A 21,758-nucleotide genomic window follows, 5' to 3' on the forward strand; every position below is an offset into this window, starting at 1 on the left:
GTGTTCAGGCCTACAGTAGTCTATATGAGGTGTTCAGGCCTACAGTAGTCTATATGAGGTGTTCAGGCCTACAGTAGTCTATATGAGGTGTTCAGGCCTACAGTAGTCTATATGAGGTGTTCAGGCCTACAGTAGTCTATATGAGGTGTTCAGGTCTACAGTAGTCTATATGAGGTGTTCAGGCCTACAGTAGTCTGTATGAGGTGTTCAGGCCTACAGTAGTCTGTATGAGGTGTTCAGGCCTACAGTAGTCTATATGAGGTGTTCAGGCCTACAGTAGTCTATATGAGGTGTTCAGGCCTACAGTAGTCTATATGTGGTGTTTAATGCAGGCCTACATTGCATTATACCTTTAAACATTTTTACATCATGAAGGGTTTGACATTAATTAATGACTTTTTACTTGGTCTAACACCATGGGCCAAATATGTACATTGCATGATGCAAGAAACCACTTTACAAATAATTAATTATTACTACCATTCAGATAATTAGACAATGTAGCCTACCCCTCTGCCTACTGGCTCATTTCCATATTCAAGCCGGTCTCAAAATACAACACTGTCCCCTTTAATTAAGACACATGCTTTTTACCTGACTAGTTTTTCAAAAACAGCTTAAAGGGGCTGATATAATTAAGCAATAAGGCCTGAGGGGGTGTGGTATATGGCCAATATACCACGGCTACGGGCTGTTCTTCAGCACGACGCAACGCGGAGTGCCTGGATACAGCCCTTAGCGGTGGTATATTGGCCATATACCACAAACCCCTGGAGGTGCCTTACTGCTATTATAAACTGTTTACCAACGTAATTAGAGCAGTAAAAATACACGTTTTGTCATACCCGTGGTATACAGTCTGATATAGCTGTCAGCTATTCAGCATTCAGGGCTCGAACATCCCAGTTTATAATGTTGATTCGATCACAGAAAAAACGTTGATCTATGTAGTGCAAACTAATGAGGTGAACTCAGTGAAGTTCAATCTCTCGAGTCTGCGCGGCATGGCATTTCTTCTGTGCGGCAGTCCTGCAGGAGGTGAGCAGCCGCGCATGCACGCTGCTTAGAGGGAGCATTGCCTATAAGGCAAAGAATCTGCAGCTTGCAGCAACAGATTTGACTGTTCTAAACAGCAAATGTAATGCCTTGTGGGTCGGTAGTACATCAACAGCGTGGCAACGGCACCAAGGCTATAGCTTATACCATTTAGGATACATTATGGAAAGGCTGATGTACTGCAACATTGGAAGAGAAAATATGCCTATCGGAACTGATCGTTTTCGTCCACTGAAAAGCCCATCTGAATTCAGCTCATGCGTTTGCTTTGTTTAGGCCTAGTCCTCAAACAGGACATGACCAAATACAGGAAATACTGTACGTTGGGTTTAAGAGTGTCTACCCTTTCTATCCCAAAGGTAAAGTCTAGTTTATAGCCAAGTCAGATACAGTCTCTGGCTAGGTTACATCAATAAAGGCTTTCTTTAAATGGTAAACGTGAGAAAAGCAGAGACTCATTTTACAGTTGATGGTTTTGCAGGGCTTGGCTGTGATTGTGAACAGAAGGGAAAAGAACGTACATTTCATACAGATATCAAAATCAACACCGGGCAAAGAAAGAAACCAAAATAAGTGACAAGTATTAAAAACGGGCAGATGAAGATTTAAAAATGATCCAAAACAGAAAAGGAGAAGAAGTGTCAAGAGTTCATGCTCAGTGAAGTCAGGTGGTGGGAACACCATCGCCTTGTCAGTCTGCGCCCTGAAAGACAGGCTGGTAGCATGGGTGCTGGAGCTTGGCTTCTTCTTCTCAGACAACGTACTGGTAATAGTCTGCCTTCCCGTGGTCGGGGGTTGCAAAGGGACTTAGCCAGGCTATAGAGAACGGATGGCCAAATACCACCCTCATGTTCATCCACTTTGTCCTTTTAACCCATCTTCTCTCCTCCTTTTTCAACTGCTCTATGCCCTGTAGATGAGATCCAACAGGCAAAACATCAGGAGACCATGTGTCTCAAAATGATCCTTCTTATACATCTTGGGGACAGTTCAATCAAGAAGCTGAATAAAGCTATTTGCAATCTGGATCTAATAACTAAGCAGCATGGTTGGGGCCAATTCCATTTCAATTCAGGAAGCAAACTGGAATTCTAATTCCAATCGTCCTCAACGCTTTTCCATGACAAAAAATGGAATTGGAATTCCAGTTGACTTCCTAAATGTTAAAATGGAATCAACCCCAAACCTGCTGAGCAGCGATGGTTAAGAAGGAAGAGGGGAGCGTTGAGTGGGGGAGTGAATCGGAGCAAAGGGATGCTCGTAGTGTGTTCAGGTCACTTACCGTCTCATCGGTACAGATGGAATGGACCTGGGTCCCAAACATCACTGAGGTGAAAATGAGGAAGAGGAGTCCCTCAAAGCACAGGAAGATGAGGAGGATGACGGTCGCAGGAGGAGAGAATGTACTGCACTCTGGGGAGGGCCGAGGGAAGGAAGGGAGAGAAGAGGTTTAAACTGGAGGGCACTGATAGCCTGGAAGCTGAGGAGAGGGGTGCGGGATTCATTCTCATCAGGTAAGTATTATCTTAGGGGGCAGGAGAGACAAAGGTTGATATCCTGTATGTGTCATTGACCAATTAAGTCATGCTTTAACAAAGAGAGAGTCAAAGGATGTGAAAGGAGAAGAATCAGGGTACTGGAGAGGAAAACAACATGACACTTATGAAGTAGTGGAAATAAATCATTACAAATGGAAACCACAACACCAAATCCATTAAATGTGTTTCTCTGTTGCGGAATAACCACGCAACGTTAAACACAGTATGGTGGATTTGACAGAGCGCGCTAACGCATAGCTGAACAGCACGGTACTCACTCGTCCAGTCTGACTCAAAGCAGAAGATAAAATGGAAGGCCACCATCACCAGGGCATGGAGGGATATCAGTGCAATGTACATCTGAAGGGAGACAAATATTACATCATCAGGTAACACAGTTGTGACATTGCATCAGTTAACCATGCAGTGCTCTTATTTTGAAAAAGTATTTATCATAATTTGGTCAAGATTTTGGACATAATGGAATAATGTGTTGTATTGATGGATGTGGGCGAGAATTTGCAGGTCTGTAGGAGGACATTTGAATTAGTCAGCATTAACTGTAAGGTATGATTGCTGGAGACAAGTAGCAACACCTCATGTGCGTGAGTCAATAACAGCTTGTGGTTGAATGTATGTTTGAGTAATAGCTGAGTAGCTCGAGGCTAAAAACACTCACTGTGAAAAGCACAAAGAATTTCTGGTTCTTCTCTCCTACGCAGTTGTTGACCCATGGGCAATGGTGGTCCATCTTCTTGATACAGCGTTTACACACACTGCGAGGGGCACACACACACACAAGAACATAACAGCATCGTGCAGCCACATAGAGAAGAGGCCTGGAAACACAAGCTGCTCCTTCTGGAAGCATGAAGACCAGCCACAACGCCTAGTTAATTCAATCCGGCAATTCAAAACACGCCCACCAACACAGCAGAGTGAGTGGAGAGATCCTCCACTCCTTCTAGCCACCTTTAGCTGCAGGGTGCACACTGTCTGCGCCCCAAATGGCACTAGTCCCTATAATGGTACACTATATAGGGAGTAGGGTTACATTTGGGACAAACAACATGTTGACATTGTTGGAGGTGAGCGATGGGAATAACCTGCTGAACAGGACTGTGCTCCCCCCATCACACAGGGGAGTCACGGCGGAGATATATTACTGAAGTGAGAGGGTAGCGGGCTGATAACTCAACTAGGCCCTGACACATCATCAGCAATCATCTGCCATATGGAGCTGCAATATGCTTTAATAGAGGTGCTCTGATGCCATGGTATTCTCTGAAGGTGGAACAAGTGTTACAGTACGGTGTCATGATATTTATACTATATGGTCACATCAATTCACATTTTTTTGTTGCTACGTACTTTTTTCCAATTCCTACTTCAACTAATCCCTTTTCGTTTTAGCCATTTTCGTCCCCTTGAAACTAGGTTCAAGCACTTCAAAGTCCAGGGAACAACTCCTTAGCCATCCAGTAAGTACCAGTGGGTAGAAGTAATGCAGCAAGACTGAGGCTAAACAACATTGGCAGGAGAGAACATTGGATGAAAATAAGTGTAACAGGACAGACTAGACTAGACTGCAGCAGTCCTGTACTGTACCTGCAGTGGTGAGCTCTGTCAGGCTTTATGCTGCAGCACTTGGGACATTTGTAGACCACCTGACCGGGCTTGAGCTGCAGGCTCTCGATAAACTCCTTGGTGGCGTTCCCTTTAGGCACCGCACCCTGGGAGAGAGGCACGGGTTAGGACAGGAGCATTCACTCATATCTGAAACCTATCTGAAAACAATACACACAGTTCTGAAGGAGCTCTCTACAAGCAGGTTTTCTAGTGAAGACAACTTATTTCTAGACTGAAAGCGCTGCATTTGACAGTTTAGCACAGAGTCTCCATTCACTGACTCACTGGGTGTTTCCCAATAATATCTCCTTTCTCCTGAAGTGTGTACTCGTTCACCACTGCCCACAAATCTAAAAGCATTGGATTGGTGGAGGCATGGGCTAGTAAGAATACCCACAATTTTTTTTATTCCAGTCATTCCCTTTCAAATCAGTGAAGGAAAGTGTACAAGTGCATACTTTGGGAGGGGGGGATATTTGGAACAAAGCCACAGAATCACTGAGACAGACAGACAAAGCCAGCCAGCCAGACTAACCGGGTCTGTGCACATGGCCCGGGCGTGCGAAGCCAGAGCGAGGAAGGCGAGGGTACTGAACAGTGCCCCGTTGATTAGACTATAGAGCAGGTTCTTGGCGGGCAGCAGCATGACGAAGAGCACCACGAACTCGGCGTAGAAGACCAGGCACCAGGTGATGACGCCGCACACGATGCCGCAGCAGTCGCGGATGAACCACATGGCGTCGGAGCGGGGGCGGGTCAGGGGAGGGGCGCAGTGCTCGGGCTGCAGGTAACCGGCTTGCCTCTCGATGTCCCTGCAACGGTGCGCCGGGCTCTTCTTCATTCTAGAACGGATGCAGCTCTCGCCACATGCTGCTGGGAGAAGGATTTGGGTGGTTAGGAATAGGCTACAGATGTAGGTGTCAACGAAGTGATGTCTGATGTGCCAATGCATTTTCTATGTTGTTGGAATGTGCAGTTGTTGTAGTGTAAATATATAGAGGTGGTAAATGAGAAACTACAGGTGTATACAGAAGTGATAAGGAAGTGAAGTGTCAATGTTGCTGTACAGACAGTATTGTTGGAATGTGTTCTCTTTTCTGTTATTTGTTGGAACGTGGCGTTGTAGACTGAAAACAAATGTTTGACTGAAAAGGCTAGAGACCTGTGTGTTGCATAATCTAAACGTATCTGAAATGGTGACGTAGCAACGTTGACATGCAATTCAATCATCTGTGCAAACAGACAGTAACGGACAAAGGGAGCGAGTGGAGAGGAGAGTGAAGTTCCTGTTATTCTGAGTATTCTAAAGCAAGTCAATTAGCCTGGTCAAAATGTCTCTGTGGTCAGTTTTGGCCCACGTTAGTAGAAACAGAATGTCAGGGTACTAAATATAGCCATATGTGTCAAACAATATGAAGAAAAAAACGAGTTCAAAAACCAGAGTATTCACTGCCTTTTCAAATGTATTTATCAAATCAAATGTATTTTATAAAGCCATTTTTCCAAAAGCAGTTGCTACAAGGTGCTTATACAGATACCCAACATAAATCCCCAACGAGCAAGCAATGCAGATGTAGAAGCACAGTGGCTAGGAAAAACTTCCCCCTCTGAAATCTGGCCTACGAGAGGTCCGAATTACATCCATTGACGTGGCCAATTCAATCTCACTTTTATGATTAGCCATACTAGCTTAATTGAGCTTTAGCCTTATCGGCTTTGAGGGGAACCCTGGTCCAACTGACATTCCTGCCAATATCATGTTTGTAAAAGCATCCCTAACAGCCAGGGATATAGGCCAGTGAGTAAGTAGCCTCATAGTGACAATCAACCTGAGATAAACACATTACTACACACACACAAATGCACAAGACCACACAGTGCCCTCCCCCCCCATCCTCTGGTTGTCTCCAACATACACGACGGTATCGTAGCCTGGTTAGTGCCTAGCGGCAGACTCTGGACAGTCTGCCGACGACACACAACAGGCGTCGAGCCCACCTGCTGTGTTAGTGGGCATGATGTCCAGTCTGGACATGGCTATCATTTTCCCCACTCAGCCCAGACATTACCATCTGCTGCTGATAGCCTGGATGTGTTAGCATAGCAGTAACTGCATCTAGCTAATTCACCGGGTCAGTGTGTCACTCTCTCTCTCTCTCACACACACACAAACTACAACACTCCCATCCTGCAAATTGGGCGTAGCGAATAGCCAGAATGCAAGGATCCCTCTATGGATTTGATAAGCGCAGGTGTGGAATGTTTGTGTTAGCCTAGTTAATCATAAAATCATGATGCATATAATTTGTTTTGTCAAACAGCCAACAATTGAAAGGCCTGTGCTCCTATCCCTAAAATTAATTCAGTTTGAGTCATTTCTGGTAAAACTTGCTTTAGACAAAGGAAGTGGAACGCTAATATCTCATAGGGGTTGTTCCATGTCATTTCAGCAAGCCATGACACCCACCATCTCAGATTGTTCAGAAATCATTTCTGTTGTTAGAAACATGTAAGATCTGCATTCCTGCAACATTATTTTACTGAAATATAATGATCTGAGAAATGAAGTAGATTGATTGCCCCAAATTGGCCATTTTAACTTCTAGGATTCATATAACATTCAATAAATATAGTACCTAACATCTGATTTAGACCAAAACATTTTCTAACAATGAGTAAGACATGAGGAATCCAAATAGGGTCAAAAGCCACCCCCCACCCCAACGAGTATACAGTATCAGTTCTCCATGTCTGACAAGTAGTATGGAGCTGTGGCTCTGAGTATTGTTTCTTCATCCTATGTAATGTGTTCTCAGTGAATTTGGTGATGTTTTTTCCTCCTGTTCAAAGAAATGAGTCATTGAAGCTGTTAGGTTTATGTCCCATCATACATCCTGATATTACCAGGTTCTGACCACTAGATGGAACAGCACCATCTAGTGGTCAGACAGGGTAATATCAGGACGCAGGATGGGACATAAAACCTAACAACTTTAAAGACTCATTTCTCTGAACAGGGGGAAACTAGTATTTCCTAAATATATTTCCTAAATATTGGTGCATTACGGTAATGATAAGCAGGTTTTGGTAATGATTGTTTCAGTTTGCCATTAAACTGTACTGAGCTCTATTAGAGATTCAGTAACCCAATACGTCATCAAACTGTACTGAGCTCTATTAGAGATTCAGTAACCCAATACGCCATCAAATTGTACTGAGCTCTATTAGAGATTCAGTAACCCAATACATCATCAAACCGTACTGAGCTCTATTAGAGATTCAGTAACCCAACACGTCATCAAACTGTACTGAGCTCTATTAGAGATTCAGTAACCCAATAGATCATCAAACTGTACTGAGCTCTATTAGAGATTCAGTAACCCAACACGTCATCAAACTGTACTGAGCTCTATTAGAGATTCAGTAACCCAATAGATCATCAAACTGTACTGAGCTCTATTAGAGATTCAGTAACCCAATACATCATCAAACTGTACTGAGCTCTATTAGAGATTCAGTAACCCAATAGATCATCAAACTGTACTGAGCTCTATTAGAGATTCAGTAACCCAATAGATCATCAAACTGTGTCACTTGTTAATCCCAAATTATTTGCATAAAACAACATCTTAATGCAATCGACTAAAATACCCCTTATTTTAGCATAAGTACTGTAATTATGTGCATGTATTATCAAACGTCAAAAGTGGACTTAAGCATGACAAAAATGCCTCTTTTTAGAAAAAGTAATTTCTCAAGTCTTTCAAATGTATTTAAAATGAGACACTGTGCCATAAACTAGGCATCTTAGTATTCAGAATGATAGGTGATTGTTGCAAATGCATAATGGTTTTCTAATTCAATTTGCTACTGCTATGGTTAACTGGTTTCTGAGAATCACCCGGTGGGTGTTGAAATCCTCTTTCTTGTGCTTTTTGAGGTGGAACAACCCATAAGCGAATCAATGTTGAGAGATGACTGAGCGTCACTCCTGTAAGAGTGAACAAAGCTAAAAGTATCTTGTACAACATCATAAATACTGTTTCATAGAACCCCAATAAGTCAGGAACGTCACAGAAACGTTGCACTATATCATCTCTTAATGCTTCATAAATCCAGTGACACAATCTGTTACCAAGGACAATGCTACATAATGAAGTCACTATAGCTACTATGGCATTTGTACACATAAGCCAAAGCACTGTCAAGAAAAACACTTCCAAGCAAGCGTCGATTAGCTATTATCTGCTAAATCAATGCTCTTTTGTGGTTGACTGGAAGGGGGAGTGTATAAACTACTCCTTCACTGAATGACATGCTGCTGTTATTCTGAATGAACTGATTTGATTTTAGTATCATCTTTGTCTTACAGCAGAAAGTCCTTTTACAAAACTGCCATTCTATTCTGCCGTTCCAGACAGCAATAGTTAATTTCTTTATTTAACTAGGCAAATCAGTTAAGATCAAATTCTTATTTACAATGAGGGCCTACCCCGGCCAAACCCTAACTACGCTGGGTCAATTGTGCGCCGCCCTATGGGACTCCCAATCACATTTAGCCTAAGTTTCAGAATACAACTAATACTCAACCATTCATAAACATAACGGCATATAACGTCAAACAGATGACTTCAATGTACCATTTGCAGAAGACTGGAGTGTGAGCGCTACACTGCATGAGTGCTATACTGCTGATTGAGACATCTGTTTAATACATGATTGATAGGGATGCAGGACGGCCTGCTGCTTGGATGCCTCCAAACAGTAATTAATACAACTGAGGAATGATGGCAGACACCAAGGAAGAGACCACGGGAGGATGGGAGTGGAGGAGAGGTGAGTCTCAATAGGACGAAATAGCAGTTAACGGGCTGATGAGACTTCCGTGTATAACCTCTGCTGGCAGTGGCTGACTGACAGCTGAAAAGATACTGCTAAACTAGCCGAAAGGCCGGCAGATGGCGATATCGATCTGCTATTGATGGTACTAACCCTATCCATTTATTTGGACATTTCCTAACAAAACACCTTACACCGAGTGTAATAGTAAGATGACAAATTGAATAAAACTGGTCTTTTGATCAGTTAACCTTCTATGTTAAGTCACAATCACTGTTATTGAGCTAGAATAATATGGTTCATTGGCTAATGCAACAAATCTCGATTCCGCTGTCAGATTCAGAATATTAACGCGAGCTAGCTTCGTAGCTCCAGTGATTAGCAATGGTTTCACAGGTTTCATGGCTTTACTTACTTAGTTAGCTCATTTGGTTAGTTTAAAATGAGACGCTGTGCCATAAACTATGCATCTAGTAGAAACAACCATGATGATTTCAACTCACCTCTTTCCTGGTTGAGGAAATACTTTTCAAAGAGAAACGTTACTCTGTTTGAATGTCTGGCACGGAAACGTTAGCTAGGTAACGTTACACCATTCACAACAGTAAATCGTAGCTGATTATATCACGTCGGCTAGCTTACGTTCACTAGCTAGTTATCCTTGCTAGTGTGGAGGTAGTTAGCACTACCCCTTGTGTCTCACTATTCACGCTTGACGTATCGAGTCCATCGTTAAACTACAAAACTCCTGTGATTCATTTGGAAATGTCCATAAGTGCAGACCTAACGTTACTAGTTAGGTGGGTGGATGCCCGTTTCCCCATTACTCAATATAGAAAGCGCTCTCTGGCAAGCAAGAAAAAAAATCTGAGGAGAAAACAGGAAGTACCCTGCCTTCCATGCGCAACACTTCTGTGCGCTCCAAAGGTTATCTGGCCTTCCAAGCACCTGAACATGCCCCTTTCGTTATCAGTATATGTGTTGCCTCTGCAAGCAGATCTAGGAACAGATTTGCCTACCCCAATCCCAAACTCAATCCCAAAGAACTGCATCTAAAAACCGATGTAGGATATTAAGTGTAGCTAATGGCCCCAAAGGCCGGCAGATGGTGATATTGAGTCGTTTTAGTGTAACGTCGAATGCATGCAGCTAGCTATTTAGTGTATAACACGTATATCCTCCATGGACCAGTTTGTACATAAATCGAGTCTGAATTGAGAATGTTTTAATGATGAGAATGCGGAAAATATGGGTACTTCTTTATGAAAGACATTTTCCACCACCATCTAAGAGTGGCTAATGGTATTTTTGTATTTTTTTTAACATTTTTATTCATTTTAGCAGACGCTCTTATCCAGAGCGACTTACAGTAGTGAATGCATAGATTTCATACATTTTTCTCTGTACTGGTCCCCTGTGGGAATCGAACCCACAACCCTGGTGTTGGAAACACCATGCTCTACCAACTGAGCCACACAGGACACTGTACTTCCTGATGATGTGCCACGCTTTCAGCCAGGGGTTGTATTCATGACAGAAACATTTACCATTTAAGAACCAAACAGAGAAAACGTAACGAAACGGGGAGGGTTCTACCTGAATTTGTCCAATAGAAACTCTCGTTTGCGTTTTCTGTTTGGAGTAAACGGTTTGCAACAGAATCAGCATAATGATTACACCCGAGGACTAGCATTCATAGGCATTAGCTGCTCCAGCATGGTTATGGAAAGTGGTGTTTCATAAGGAAATGACGCCAATTTCCCCTGTTTTTTTCTCACCATGAAATCGAGTTGAGGAGGAAATCGAAGCCTTTGCAGCCTGAATGGAGAATGTTTTATGTTTGAACCGGTCCACGGGGATTCAAGTGTAGCCTTGCTGCATGGGCTCCCTTTGGACAGTACGATGAAACGACTCAATATCGCCATCTGCCGGCATTTGGGCTATGCCTCTAACTCAATTTAAACTCCAACTGCACTATAAAGTAGGCTTTTGCAAAATATCATCCCTCGCCTACTTTTATGTAATAACTATAGCTATTTGGTTCATAAAAATGTCCAAGTTAAAACATAGCAGTAATCAAAGAAATATCGATCTTAAAATTGTCTGAGTTTGAATTCATAACAAGCTAAATCATTGACATGTTATCTCAAAGGAGCAACACTCTGGATAGTTTCTGCCACTGAAGTATAATAAGAAGCTGAGTTTTATCTACGCCTTTTTGCCGCTCTTTGATGACGTAGCCAGCGGAAGAACACATGTGGTGTTTTAGTGCAACGCATCATGGCTACTGTACAAGTCAGTGAGGCTGAAAAGGTGTATATTTTGCATGGTGTACGGGTAGGTGGAATTCTGAAAGATATTGCTACGTGCTCTTGTTCAGTTTACCTTTTTTGCGCGAATTCATTGTTTTATGGCTAGCCGTCTTTCTTTACCACAGCGAAAGGCATCCTTTTGACATAGCTAGCTAACAAGCTAACGTTAATGCCAGAATGTGACAAGATATTGTTCTTATGTTCTATAGTCATTTTTTTCACCAGGATGACTTACGGGTTGATGGACGAGGATGCGAGGACTACAGACACATGGAGATTGAGACAGAAATGGTGTCAAATACAGATGGCTCAGCCAAAGTGACACTGGTAATTTAAATGCTCCTTGCAAAAACAATGTTGCACATCAAAAAGCTAAAAACAATGTTGCACATCAAAAAGCTAACAGTGGAATCTCACATGTCAGACAGTGAGATACACGTATCATATCCCTGCATTCAATAAATGTGTCCTGTCCCTTGTAGGGGCATACAGACGTGCTAGTGGGAGTCAAAGCTGAAATGGGAAAGCCAAGGCCCATGGTCCCAGGTGAAGGCTACCTGGAGTTTTTTGTTGATTGGTGAGTGCATTGTTGTTTTGGTTTTAGTACAGTATAATTCTAATATGAGAGACACTGGTGGTAGTGTTGTAACAAGTCATCTATGATGAATCGCCCTCTTCGTGTACCCCTCCTAGCTCTGCCAATGCCACACCAGAATTTGAAGGTCGGGGTGGTGATGAGCTGGGCATGGAGTTGAGCAACACCCTCTACAAAGTGTTCAACAACAGACACAGTGTGGACCTGAAAAGCCTCTGCATCAGCCCAGGGGAACACTGCTGGGTGCTCTATGTGGACGTGCTGGTGAGTGACTGACACGGCAACGGTGCCTCAAAGTAGAGGTCTCAACAGGTTCCAAAATGGATCTGTGGCTTTCCCACCCGACACGATATGCATCAATTAAATATTTTTAAAAACCGTTCCGAATGGACCCAAGGACAGTCAGACCCGTTCAGATCTGAGTAGAAAGAAACCTCCGACCTGGTGCTACCAGCACCCTCAAAAGAACGAAATTGGCCAAATGATCCACAGTTACATGTCCTTAACTGCCTATAACAAATTACAAAAAAACGATTTGTTTTGTCGTGTAGCATATTCAAAACTTCATAGCCGATTTGTTTTATTGGTTTTTACTTTCCTAAAACAATAATTGTCGACCTCACGGTTCAGATGTTGGAGATTTGAGCGCTAAATGCTTTGGGGCATTGCTTGCATTTAGGCCTATAGTCCACTGTAGGATATTGATATTTAAAAATAAAAAAATATGAAAGCTTAGGCCATAGAGAGAGATGCCGGCTCCGTGTTCCCAACACCACTATGCATTCTTTATCCTTGTCAGATAGGCTATTACTGCTATACAGATAAAGGTGTACAGAAGGAGGCAAATTCGTTAATTTTCAATCAGATTATTATGTTTTTTTTTTATAAAGATAAGCATTACATTGTTCAATGAATAAAGGGGGAACTCTGGTAGGCCTAAAACATTCTTCCTCACTGCAAGTTCAACAGCAGGTGTCAATTGAAGCTCTGGTGCCAGGGTCGGATTTAGTGATTTGGAGGCCCCAGGCGAGGGCCAGTCTGATTGTCCAACAAATCACTTCAAAAAGTAGGTCACCTTTACATGTTCATCCAAAATAATTCCAGCATCCAAACAGTTCACTGTGCACCTGCCAGCTTTTCTTCAAATCGCAAGTGGCTGAAACGACTGTATCTCACCGGAGAAAGCATCCGAACAAGCGAAACGGCGCCCCTCTCTCTGTCTTACTATATGTAGCCCATGTATCTGATTTTTGCCTGGCCCCCAAAAATTGTATTACATGCTATACTCTTTTTAGTCAGACAGCATCGATACATGGACTACACATGCATATCATTTGCTTTGACGATGATGGCAGTATTATCAGCAGCATCTGTCTTTTTACAAAAGAAATGCGTATTGTATACCCCTCTAAATACCCTTAGAGTCTAAGGGCCCGGGGCTGGATTTCTCCTAAGCTAGCCTCTTTGACAACCAGGCTTCCTTAATACGGGTAAGCCTGGGGAGGTTTATGGCAGAAAAATTGCTAGAAAGGGTGGAGACGCGATGTAAATCAGTGACCCTGCGCTACATGTCAAACCAATCAAATGCCTTGCTTGGGCGGAGCTCCAATAGTGCTCACTAGATTAATGTCGCAGGTGCAACAGTGTGTGCAGATTCGTTTTACAGTCTATGGCGGGAAACCGCTGATTTAAAACCTCAGCAAATGTTGGCGTATGTCGATTTTGTGTATAGAGCACACTTCTGACAAGACAGATTTATATTTTTCCTCCAGGTGTTCTTTCATTTTCTGCAATGTTGCAAACTAGCACGGAACAACTCTCTGCAAAATGTCCCTCCCGGTCTGGAAACAGTGACGAACCTAACACGTAGCACCAACAGGCATGTGGGGGGAGGGTTCTTAAAATGTAACATCCAATCAAAATCTTGCTGCTGGGAGCCAACGGACCATTCAAACCGTTTTTGCAATTCTCCAGACCTCCCAAGGGAGGCGTGACAGCGATGTGATTTTGGAGGTATTGCGACGCTTCTACTAAGCTAAAATGTGGAATTGTTTTAAGATGTTCATATCAAAGATAAGTTGGCTATCTGATTTAGAGTTTTAGGATTCCTGTAGGTATACTTTTTTAATGAAACATTGAATTTGGCCTAACTGCCATTAGCCCATAGAAGTACATTGAATAACAGATTCATACATGGGGGGGGGGGGGGGGGGGGGGGGGAACAGTCACAAATGTAATCAAAAGGAAGAATGTTTAAGTGTCTGTCCTATATCTGAGCGAGATATGGAAAAAAATGTTTTTAACCGTGGTTTTAGCTGTGTACCTTTTGACGTGGAGATGCCCTATTCACTTCCATACATTTTTTGGTCCTGTACCGGGTTACCTTCAGACTAGTCCTGTGGCACTTGTGGGGTTTTTAGAGCAAAACGGAGGGAGTCTTTCCGTAGAGGTATCATATTATTTTTTTATAAACTGGGTGGTTCGAGCCCTGAATGCTGATTGGCTGAGAGCTGTGGTATATCTGGTAACCAGTTTATAATAGCAGTAAGGCACCTCTGGGGTTTGTGGTATATGGCCAATATACCACGGCTAAGGGCTGTATCCAGGCACTCCACGTTGCGTTGTGCTTAAGTACAGCCCTTAGCCGTGGTATATTGTCCATATACCACACCCCCTCAGGCCTTATTGCTTAAGTAGACCAAACCATTCGGACACTGCAGACGTTTTAGTGACAAGACTGAATTTCGAGATGTCGCCTGGCCTGACAAACACAGCTGTAGTAAAGCCACCTTCCACTGCAGATGTGGAATGCCGACATCGGCAGATGCGGTGGATTGAAGTGCAGCCCATGTATAAAAAAAAAAAAAACTATCTTTAAAAGACAGATTTTGAGTGGGATTGTTTTGGTTATTTATTGTCTCGAGGAGCATAGTGGACCTCAAGCGGATAAATTATTATATATACAGTACCAGTCAAAAGTTTGGACACCTACTCATTTAAGGGTTTTTCTTTATTTGTACTATTTTCTACATTGAAGAATAATAGTGAAGACATTAACTATGAAATAACACATGGAATCATGTAGTAACCAAAAAAGTGATGCAAAAGGTTTTTCTTATTACTGGTAGGCCCCTATAGTAGACCTACCAGTAATTCTATTTTATTGCTACAAATACAGCATTACAGTTGGAACTTAATTAGGCCAAAGAAAATCTCTCGGAATGAAATAAAAACACTACTTGCATATTTAAAGAACTGGTTTAAACTTTCACAAAAGTTTTGAACAGGCTAGGCCTATATTGCGGCAATTACCAACAAAGGCGAGTTCCCAATGTAGGCCTACAAATGACAGCAATAGGCTAATGATATTTATTTTACAACAGGCCTACTTCAGTAGCGGTGCGAGGGTAAAATCACTGGGGAAGTCGAGCCAGAAAATGTAAAGGCATATTACAATATGTGTTGTGACAATTGCGTTGTTTGCTCTATAACCTGTTAGTTCATATACTGTACCTTGCGACCGTGATATATATATATGAGGCCTAAAAATACAGTGGCAGAATACATTCAACCACACCTTTGTTTCATCACACAAACTGGAGAGCGACCTCTGTCCAGTGAAGTCCACAAAGCATATTGCATGTAACAAATAGTTGCATGACCTACTAAACAACTATTGATTTAGAACCACAGAGAGTTAACTGCAAGTCGCAAAGAAAACAGGAGCTGCCTCCACTATTCCAAGAGACCAGAGGTGGCAGTAGTGCTCGGGTTGGGATGTAGGGTTTGCGCATATTTAAAATATATGTATGTATGTATGTGTGTGTGTGTGAAGTAATCACTTGTTGTTTTGTTTCTCAGCTCCTGCAGTGTGATGGAAATCTTTTTGATGCCATCTCTGTTGCCATTAAAGCAGCTCTCTTCAATACAAAGTAAGGCACTAAGCTTCAGTTACCATTTTGCTCATTAAATTGCAATAAATAGATGCTGTGATTTCATAAAGTCTGTCCTACAGAGCTCAAACAATAGAACATCTAGTCCTGAGTCAAACACTTTCTTCACCTTCCCTCTCTCCCAACAGAATTCCTAAAGTGCACATCTCTGAGGATGAGGAAGGAGGGAAGGAAATCGAGCTGTCAGACGACCCCTATGACTGCATGCGACTCAATGTGGAGAACGTTCCCTGCATCGTGACCTTGTGCAAGGTGGGTTCGGTCATTGACATGGCAACACCTGCTGAGACGGTATTATTAGTGTAACAAATCGCATCATTTACATGAGTTTAGTTTAGACAAAGGATAGTAAGCTGGACGGTTTTGTCCACAAATGATGGTTAGTCACATATTATTTGTGTGTGTCCTCGTCTCACTCCAGGTGGGCCATAGGCACGTGGTGGACGCCACGCTGCAGGAGAAGGCGTGTTCAGTGGCCAGCCTGATCATCTCTGTCACACGCAAGGGGACGGTCACCTGTGTCAGGAAGGTGGGGGGAGGCAGCCTGGACCCAGAGAGCATCTTTGAGATGACAGAGGTGAAATAGGATGCCTGTGCTCTTTTTTATACCATCTGTCCTCACCCAGGCAAAGTTATTAGCATAGAATGTTCAGTTGTATCAAAGTTTAACCTTATCAGCACAACACAAAGTTGGTTACGCAATTACACCTTTTGTGTAGAGGAAATTCAGGAAGTGTGTGTGAATGTACAGTTTATTTTGTTTATGTGAATGCATTGCAATGTACAGTGCATTCGGAAAGTATTCAGACCCCTTCCCTTTTCCACATTTTGTTACGTTACAGCCTTATTCTAAATTGGGGATTTTTTTTGTTGACATTCTTGCAAGTGTGTTAAAAATAAGACACACAAGTATTCAGCCCCTTGCTTATTCACATAATTATTAAGATCCTTTGCTTTGAGCACCGAAATTGAGCTCACGTGCATCCTGTTTCCGTTGATCATCCTTGAGATGTTTCTACAACTTGATTGGACATGATTTGAAAAGGCACACACCTGTCTATATAAGGTCCCACAGTTGACTGCATGTCAGAGCAAAAACCAAGCCATGATGTCCAAGGAATTGTCAGTAGATCTCCGAGACAGGATTGTGTCGAGGCACAGATCAGGGGAAGGGTACCAAAACATTTCTGCAGCATTGAAGGTCGCCAAGAACACAGTGGCCTCCATCATTCTTAAATGGAAGAAGTTTGTAACCACCAAGACTCTTCCAAGATGTGGGCACCCGGCCAAACTGAGCAATCGGGGCAGAAGGGAAGGTGACCAAGAACCCGATGGTCACTCTGACAGAGCTCCAGAGTTCCTCTGTGGCGATGGGAGACCCTTCCAGAAGGACAACCATTTCTGTAGCACTCCACCAATCAGGCCTTTATGTTAGAGGGCCAGATGGAACCTCTCCTCAGTAAAAGGCACATAACAGCCCTCTTGGAGTTTGCCAAAAGGCACATAAAGACTCTCAGACCATGAGAAACAAGATTATCTGGTCTGATGAAACCAAGATTGGACTCTTTGGCCTGAATGCCAAGCGTCACATCTGGAGGAAACCTGGCACCATCCCTATGGTGAAGTGTGGTGGCAGCATCATGCTGTGGGAATGTTTTTCAGCGGCAGGGACTGGGAGACTAGTCAGGATTGAGGGAAAGCTGAACGGAGCGAAGTACAGAGAGATCCTTGATGATATCTGCTCAGGACCTTAGACTGGGGCGACGGTTCACTTTCCAACAGGACAACGACCCTAAGCACACAGCCAAGACAACGCAGGAGTGGCTTCTGGACTAGTCTCTGAATGTCCTTGAGTGGCCCAGCCAGAGCCCGGACTTGAACCCGATCGAACATCTCTGGAAAGACCTGAAAATAGTGGTGCAACAACGTTCCCCATCCAACCTGACAGAGCTTGAGAGGATCTGCAAAGAAGAATGGGAGAAACTCCCCAAATACAGGTGTGCCAAGCTTGTAGCGTCATAACCAAGAATACTCAAAGCTATAATCGCTGCCAAAGGTACTTCAACAAAGTACTGAGTAAAGGGTCTGAATACTTATGTAAATATATGATATTTCATTTTAAAAAAAAGTTTTGTGTATATAGAACATTTGTGCGTGCCGGCGGAGATACAATCTTCGGCAAAATCATTCGCAAGGAGATTCCTGCAAAAATATTATTTGAAGATGAAGTCTGGGGTCACTTTGAAATGTCCTTGTTTTTGGAAGAAAAGTACTTTTTTTTGTCCATTTAAAATAACATCAAATTGATCAGAAATGCAGTGTAGACATTGTTAATGTTGTAAATGACTATTGTAGCTGGAAACAGCTTCTTTTTTTTTTAAATACATACACATATGTATGTATGTATGTATGTATGTATTTTTTTTTATGGAATATCTACGTAGGTGTACAGAGGCCCATTATCATCAACCATCACTCCTGTGTTCCAATGGCACGTTGTTAGCTAATCCAAGTTTATAATTTTAAAACAATCATTAGAAAACGCTTTTGCGATTGTTAGCACAGCTGAAAACTGATTAAAGAAGCAATAAAACTGGCCACCTTTAGACAATTTGAGTATCTGGACCATCAGCATTTGTGGGTTCGATTACAGGCTCAAAATGGCCAGAAACAAATAACTTTCTTCTGAAACTCGTCAGTCTATTTCTTGTTCTGAGAAATGAAGGCTATTCCATGCGAGAAATTGCCAAGAAACTGTAGATCTCTTACAACGCTGTGTACTACTCCCTTCACAGAACAGCGCAAACTGGCTCTAAACAGAATAGAAAGAGTGGGAGGCCCCGGTGCACAACTGAGCAAGAGAACTAGTACATTAGTGTCTAGTTTGAGAAACAGACGCCTCCTTAGTCAACTGGCAGCTTTATTAAATAGTACCCGCAAAACACCAGTCTCAACGTCAACAGTGAAGAGGCGACTCCGGGATGCTGGCCTTCTAGGCAGAGTTGCAAAGAAAAAGCCATATCTCAGACTGGCCAATAAAAATAAAAGATTAAGATGGGCAAAAGAAGACAGACACTGGACAGAGGAACTCTGCCTAGAAGGCCAGCATCCCGGAGTCGGCTCTTCACTGTTGATGTTGAGACTGCTGTTTTGCGGGTAATATTTAATGAAGCCGCCAGTCATTTACAACATTAACAATGTCTACACTATTTCTGATCAATTTGATGTTATTTTAATGGACAAAAAATGTGCTTTTCTTTCAAAAACAAGAATTTCTAAGTGACCGCAAACTTTTGAACACACAGTACCAGTCAAAGGTTTGGACACACCTACTCATTCCAGGGTTTTTATTTTTCCTAATTTTTGTAGAGGAATATTGAAGACATCAAAACTATGAAATGACACGTATAGAATAATGTAGTAACCAAAAAAGTGTTAAACAAATCAAAATATATTTTGTATTTGAGTTTTGTCAAAGAAGCCACCCTTTGCATTCTCTCAACCAGCTTTACCTGGAATGCTTTTCCAACTGTCTTGAAGGAGTTCTCCAACTCATCCCAAACCATCTCAATTGGGTTGAGGTCAGGTGATTGTGGAGGCCAGGTCATCTGATGCAGCACTCATCACTCTCCTTGTTCAAATAGTCATTACACAGCCTGGAGGTGAGTTGGGTCATTGTCCTGTTGAAAAACAAATGATGACGCAAATCAGATGGGATGGCATATTGCTGCAGAATGCTGTAGTAGCCATGCTGGTTAAGTCTGCCTTGAATTCTAAATAAATCACTGACAGTGTCAACAGCAAAGCACCGTCACACCTCCTCCTCCTCCGTGCTTTATGGTGGGTACCACACATGTGGATGTCTATTCACCTACTCTGCCTCCACAAAGACACAGCGGTTGGAACCAAAAATCTCAAATTTGGACTCATCAGACCAAAGGGCAGATTTCCACTGGTCTAATGTCAATTGCTTGTGTTTCTTGGCCCAAGTCTATTCTTCTTATTGGTATCCTTTAGTGGTGATTTCTTTGCAGCAATTTGACCATGAAGGCCTGATTTCACACCGTCTCCTCTGAACATCTGTTGTTGAGATGTGTCTGTTACTTGAACTCTGAAGCATTTTTCGGTAACTCCTAATGAACTTATCCTCTCCTGCAGAGGTAACTCTGGGTCTTCCTTTCCTGTGGTGGTCCTCATGAGAGCCAGTTTCATCATACGGCTTGATGGTTTTTGTAGCTGCACTTAAAGAAACTTTCAAAGTTCTTGACATTTTCCGGTTTGACTGACCTTCATGTCTTAAAGTAATGATGGACTGTCATTTCTCTTTGCTTATTTGAGTTATTCTTGCCATAATATGGACTTGGTCTTTTACCAAATAGGGCTATCTTCCGTATACCCCCCTACCTTGTCACAACACAACTGATTGGCTCAAACGCATTAAGAAGGAAAGAAATTCCACAAATGTAGTTTTTAACAAGGAACACATGTTAATTGAAATGCATTCCAGGTGACTACCTCATGAGGCTGGTTGAGAGAATGCCAAGAGTGTGCAAAGTTGTAATCAAGGCAAAGTGTGGCTACTTTGAAGAATCTCATTCAAAATATATTTTGATTCGTTTAACACTTTTTTGTTGGTTACTACATGATTCTGTGTAATTTCATAGTTTTGATGTCTTCGCTAGTATACATTGTATAGAATTTTTTAAAATAAAAACCCTTGAGTGGGAGTGTCAGCTTTTGACTGGTACTGTGTGTGTGTATATATATATCTCCAACACAAACATATTCTGATGCTCTGTTGTGTCTCTCTACAGACAGGGAAACGAGTAGGGAAAGCCCTCCACGCCCCCCTCATGCAGCTTCTGCAGGAGGAGGAGAGTCTTGGAAAGAAGAGACAGAAAGTGGGCTTTCTTGGTTAGCATCACTGTTTTTGTAAATGTTTACTGTTCTAATAAAGCATTTTTTATGTGTACAGTCTGTTTTTCCTTGTCTGTTTTCATTTATTTAAATACTTATGCAATGTGTCTTCCTTACACATCAAAGCAGGGAAATTCTGAATCACCAATACAAATTGTGTACGAGTATTTTGAACAGTGTCTTCTTGGTTATTGAAATGGCTCCAATAAAAACTAAAGTCCCTTACCTTTTGAGTCTTCCAGGTTGGGCAGGATTTCACAAAGGTTCAGCATTAAGTGAAGTTAATATCAAAAGTGCTTATACTGTATATCTTTTAAACTGAATGTTTTTCTGTAATTGAGTAGATACAACTCTGAACGTCGCTGTGTCCTATTGTCCCTGCCACGTGTTAATGTCATCAGAGGAGCAGAAAGAGCAGATGAGACTTGACCATTTCCACTGTGTAAGAACCCTGGCCTGGGGCGTCTGCTCTGCGCTGCCTGAGCCTCTGAAAGAGCTACCACACAGCCTTCGACAACACGCCCTTGGGGGTGTAATCAGTACCCCCTTGTCCAAGGACTAGAACAACCATCTCAGCGACTACATCCACCAGCACATTGGCCCAGATGAGCTGATCTGGCGACTGAAAGCAAATGGACGGACCAGGCAGGCAACAGCATCCTCTACAAGAACTGGAACTCTTGATTCCAGATCCCCGAAGACAAATAGTTCCCAGAACTGTGCCATCCTCTGAGGCCATTGGTGGGAAAAGAACTGTCATGAGAAGGCCTCTATCTACGAGTTCAACAGCAGCTGAGGAGTGCCATTTCTTTTATCTGCATTTCCCCTGCTTGAATTATATTTTTTTGTTGCCTACCAAAAAAAGCACACGTTATTTTCAATGTATGCTTTAAACCCCTGAATTTTGGACCTTTTAGAA

General features: G+C 42.5%; 2 protein-coding genes across 3 annotated transcripts; one reads left to right on the plus strand and one right to left on the minus strand.

The window, feature by feature from the left end:
- Window positions 1-900: 900 nt before the first annotated feature.
- On the minus strand, window positions 901-10,088 carry zdhhc3b (zDHHC palmitoyltransferase 3b). 2 transcript variants are annotated; one of them, XM_029731299.1, is made up of 7 exons: window positions 9,566-10,088; window positions 4,759-5,093; window positions 4,203-4,327; window positions 3,274-3,370; window positions 2,873-2,954; window positions 2,339-2,469; window positions 901-1,966 (listed from the first exon to the last, which is right to left on the minus strand). In XM_029731299.1, exons 2-7 carry the CDS (start codon window positions 5,062-5,064, stop codon window positions 1,808-1,810), a joined length of 900 nt encoding a protein of 299 aa, XP_029587159.1. In that variant the 5' UTR covers window positions 5,065-5,093; window positions 9,566-10,088; the 3' UTR covers window positions 901-1,807. The 2 variants fall into 2 exon arrangements, with proteins under 2 accessions (XP_029587159.1, XP_029587158.1); XM_029731298.1 differs by having other exon boundaries at window positions 4,759-5,096; window positions 9,566-10,087.
- Window positions 10,089-11,291: 1,203 nt separating this feature from the next.
- exosc7 (exosome component 7) lies at window positions 11,292-20,899 on the plus strand. The gene is made up of 8 exons (XM_029731301.1): window positions 11,292-11,399; window positions 11,600-11,701; window positions 11,857-11,951; window positions 12,068-12,233; window positions 15,831-15,901; window positions 16,051-16,174; window positions 16,344-16,499; window positions 20,737-20,899. Exons 1-8 carry the CDS (start codon window positions 11,343-11,345, stop codon window positions 20,839-20,841), a joined length of 876 nt encoding a protein of 291 aa, XP_029587161.1. The 5' UTR covers window positions 11,292-11,342; the 3' UTR covers window positions 20,842-20,899.
- Window positions 20,900-21,758: the final 859 nt, after the last annotated feature.

This window comes from Salmo trutta, chromosome 34 (assembly GCF_901001165.1).
Source record: "Salmo trutta chromosome 34, fSalTru1.1, whole genome shotgun sequence".
Lineage (NCBI taxonomy): Eukaryota > Metazoa > Chordata > Actinopteri > Salmoniformes > Salmonidae > Salmo > Salmo trutta.

What these genes read in the sequence shown, in the direction of transcription:
- zdhhc3b (XM_029731299.1), bottom strand. Translation starts at nt 5,064, where the DNA reads ATGAAGAAGAGCCCGGCGCACCGTTGCAGGGACATCGAGAGGCAAGCC. An exon ending in GACAGAGCTCACCACTGCAG is followed by an intron (nt 3,371 to 4,202) that starts GTACAGTACAGG and finishes TGCCCCTCGCAG; the next exon opens with TGTGTGTAAACGCTGTATCA. An exon ending in CTTTGAGTCAGACTGGACGA is followed by an intron (nt 2,470 to 2,872) that starts GTGAGTACCGTG and finishes GGCCCTCCCCAG; the next exon opens with AGTGCAGTACATTCTCTCCT.
- exosc7 (XM_029731301.1), top strand. Translation starts at nt 11,343, where the DNA reads ATGGCTACTGTACAAGTCAGTGAGGCTGAAAAGGTGTATATTTTGCAT. An exon ending in ATATTTTGCATGGTGTACGG is followed by an intron (nt 11,400 to 11,599) that starts GTAGGTGGAATT and finishes TTTTTTCACCAG; the next exon opens with GATGACTTACGGGTTGATGG. An exon ending in TGCTCTATGTGGACGTGCTG is followed by an intron (nt 12,234 to 15,830) that starts GTGAGTGACTGA and finishes TTTGTTTCTCAG; the next exon opens with CTCCTGCAGTGTGATGGAAA.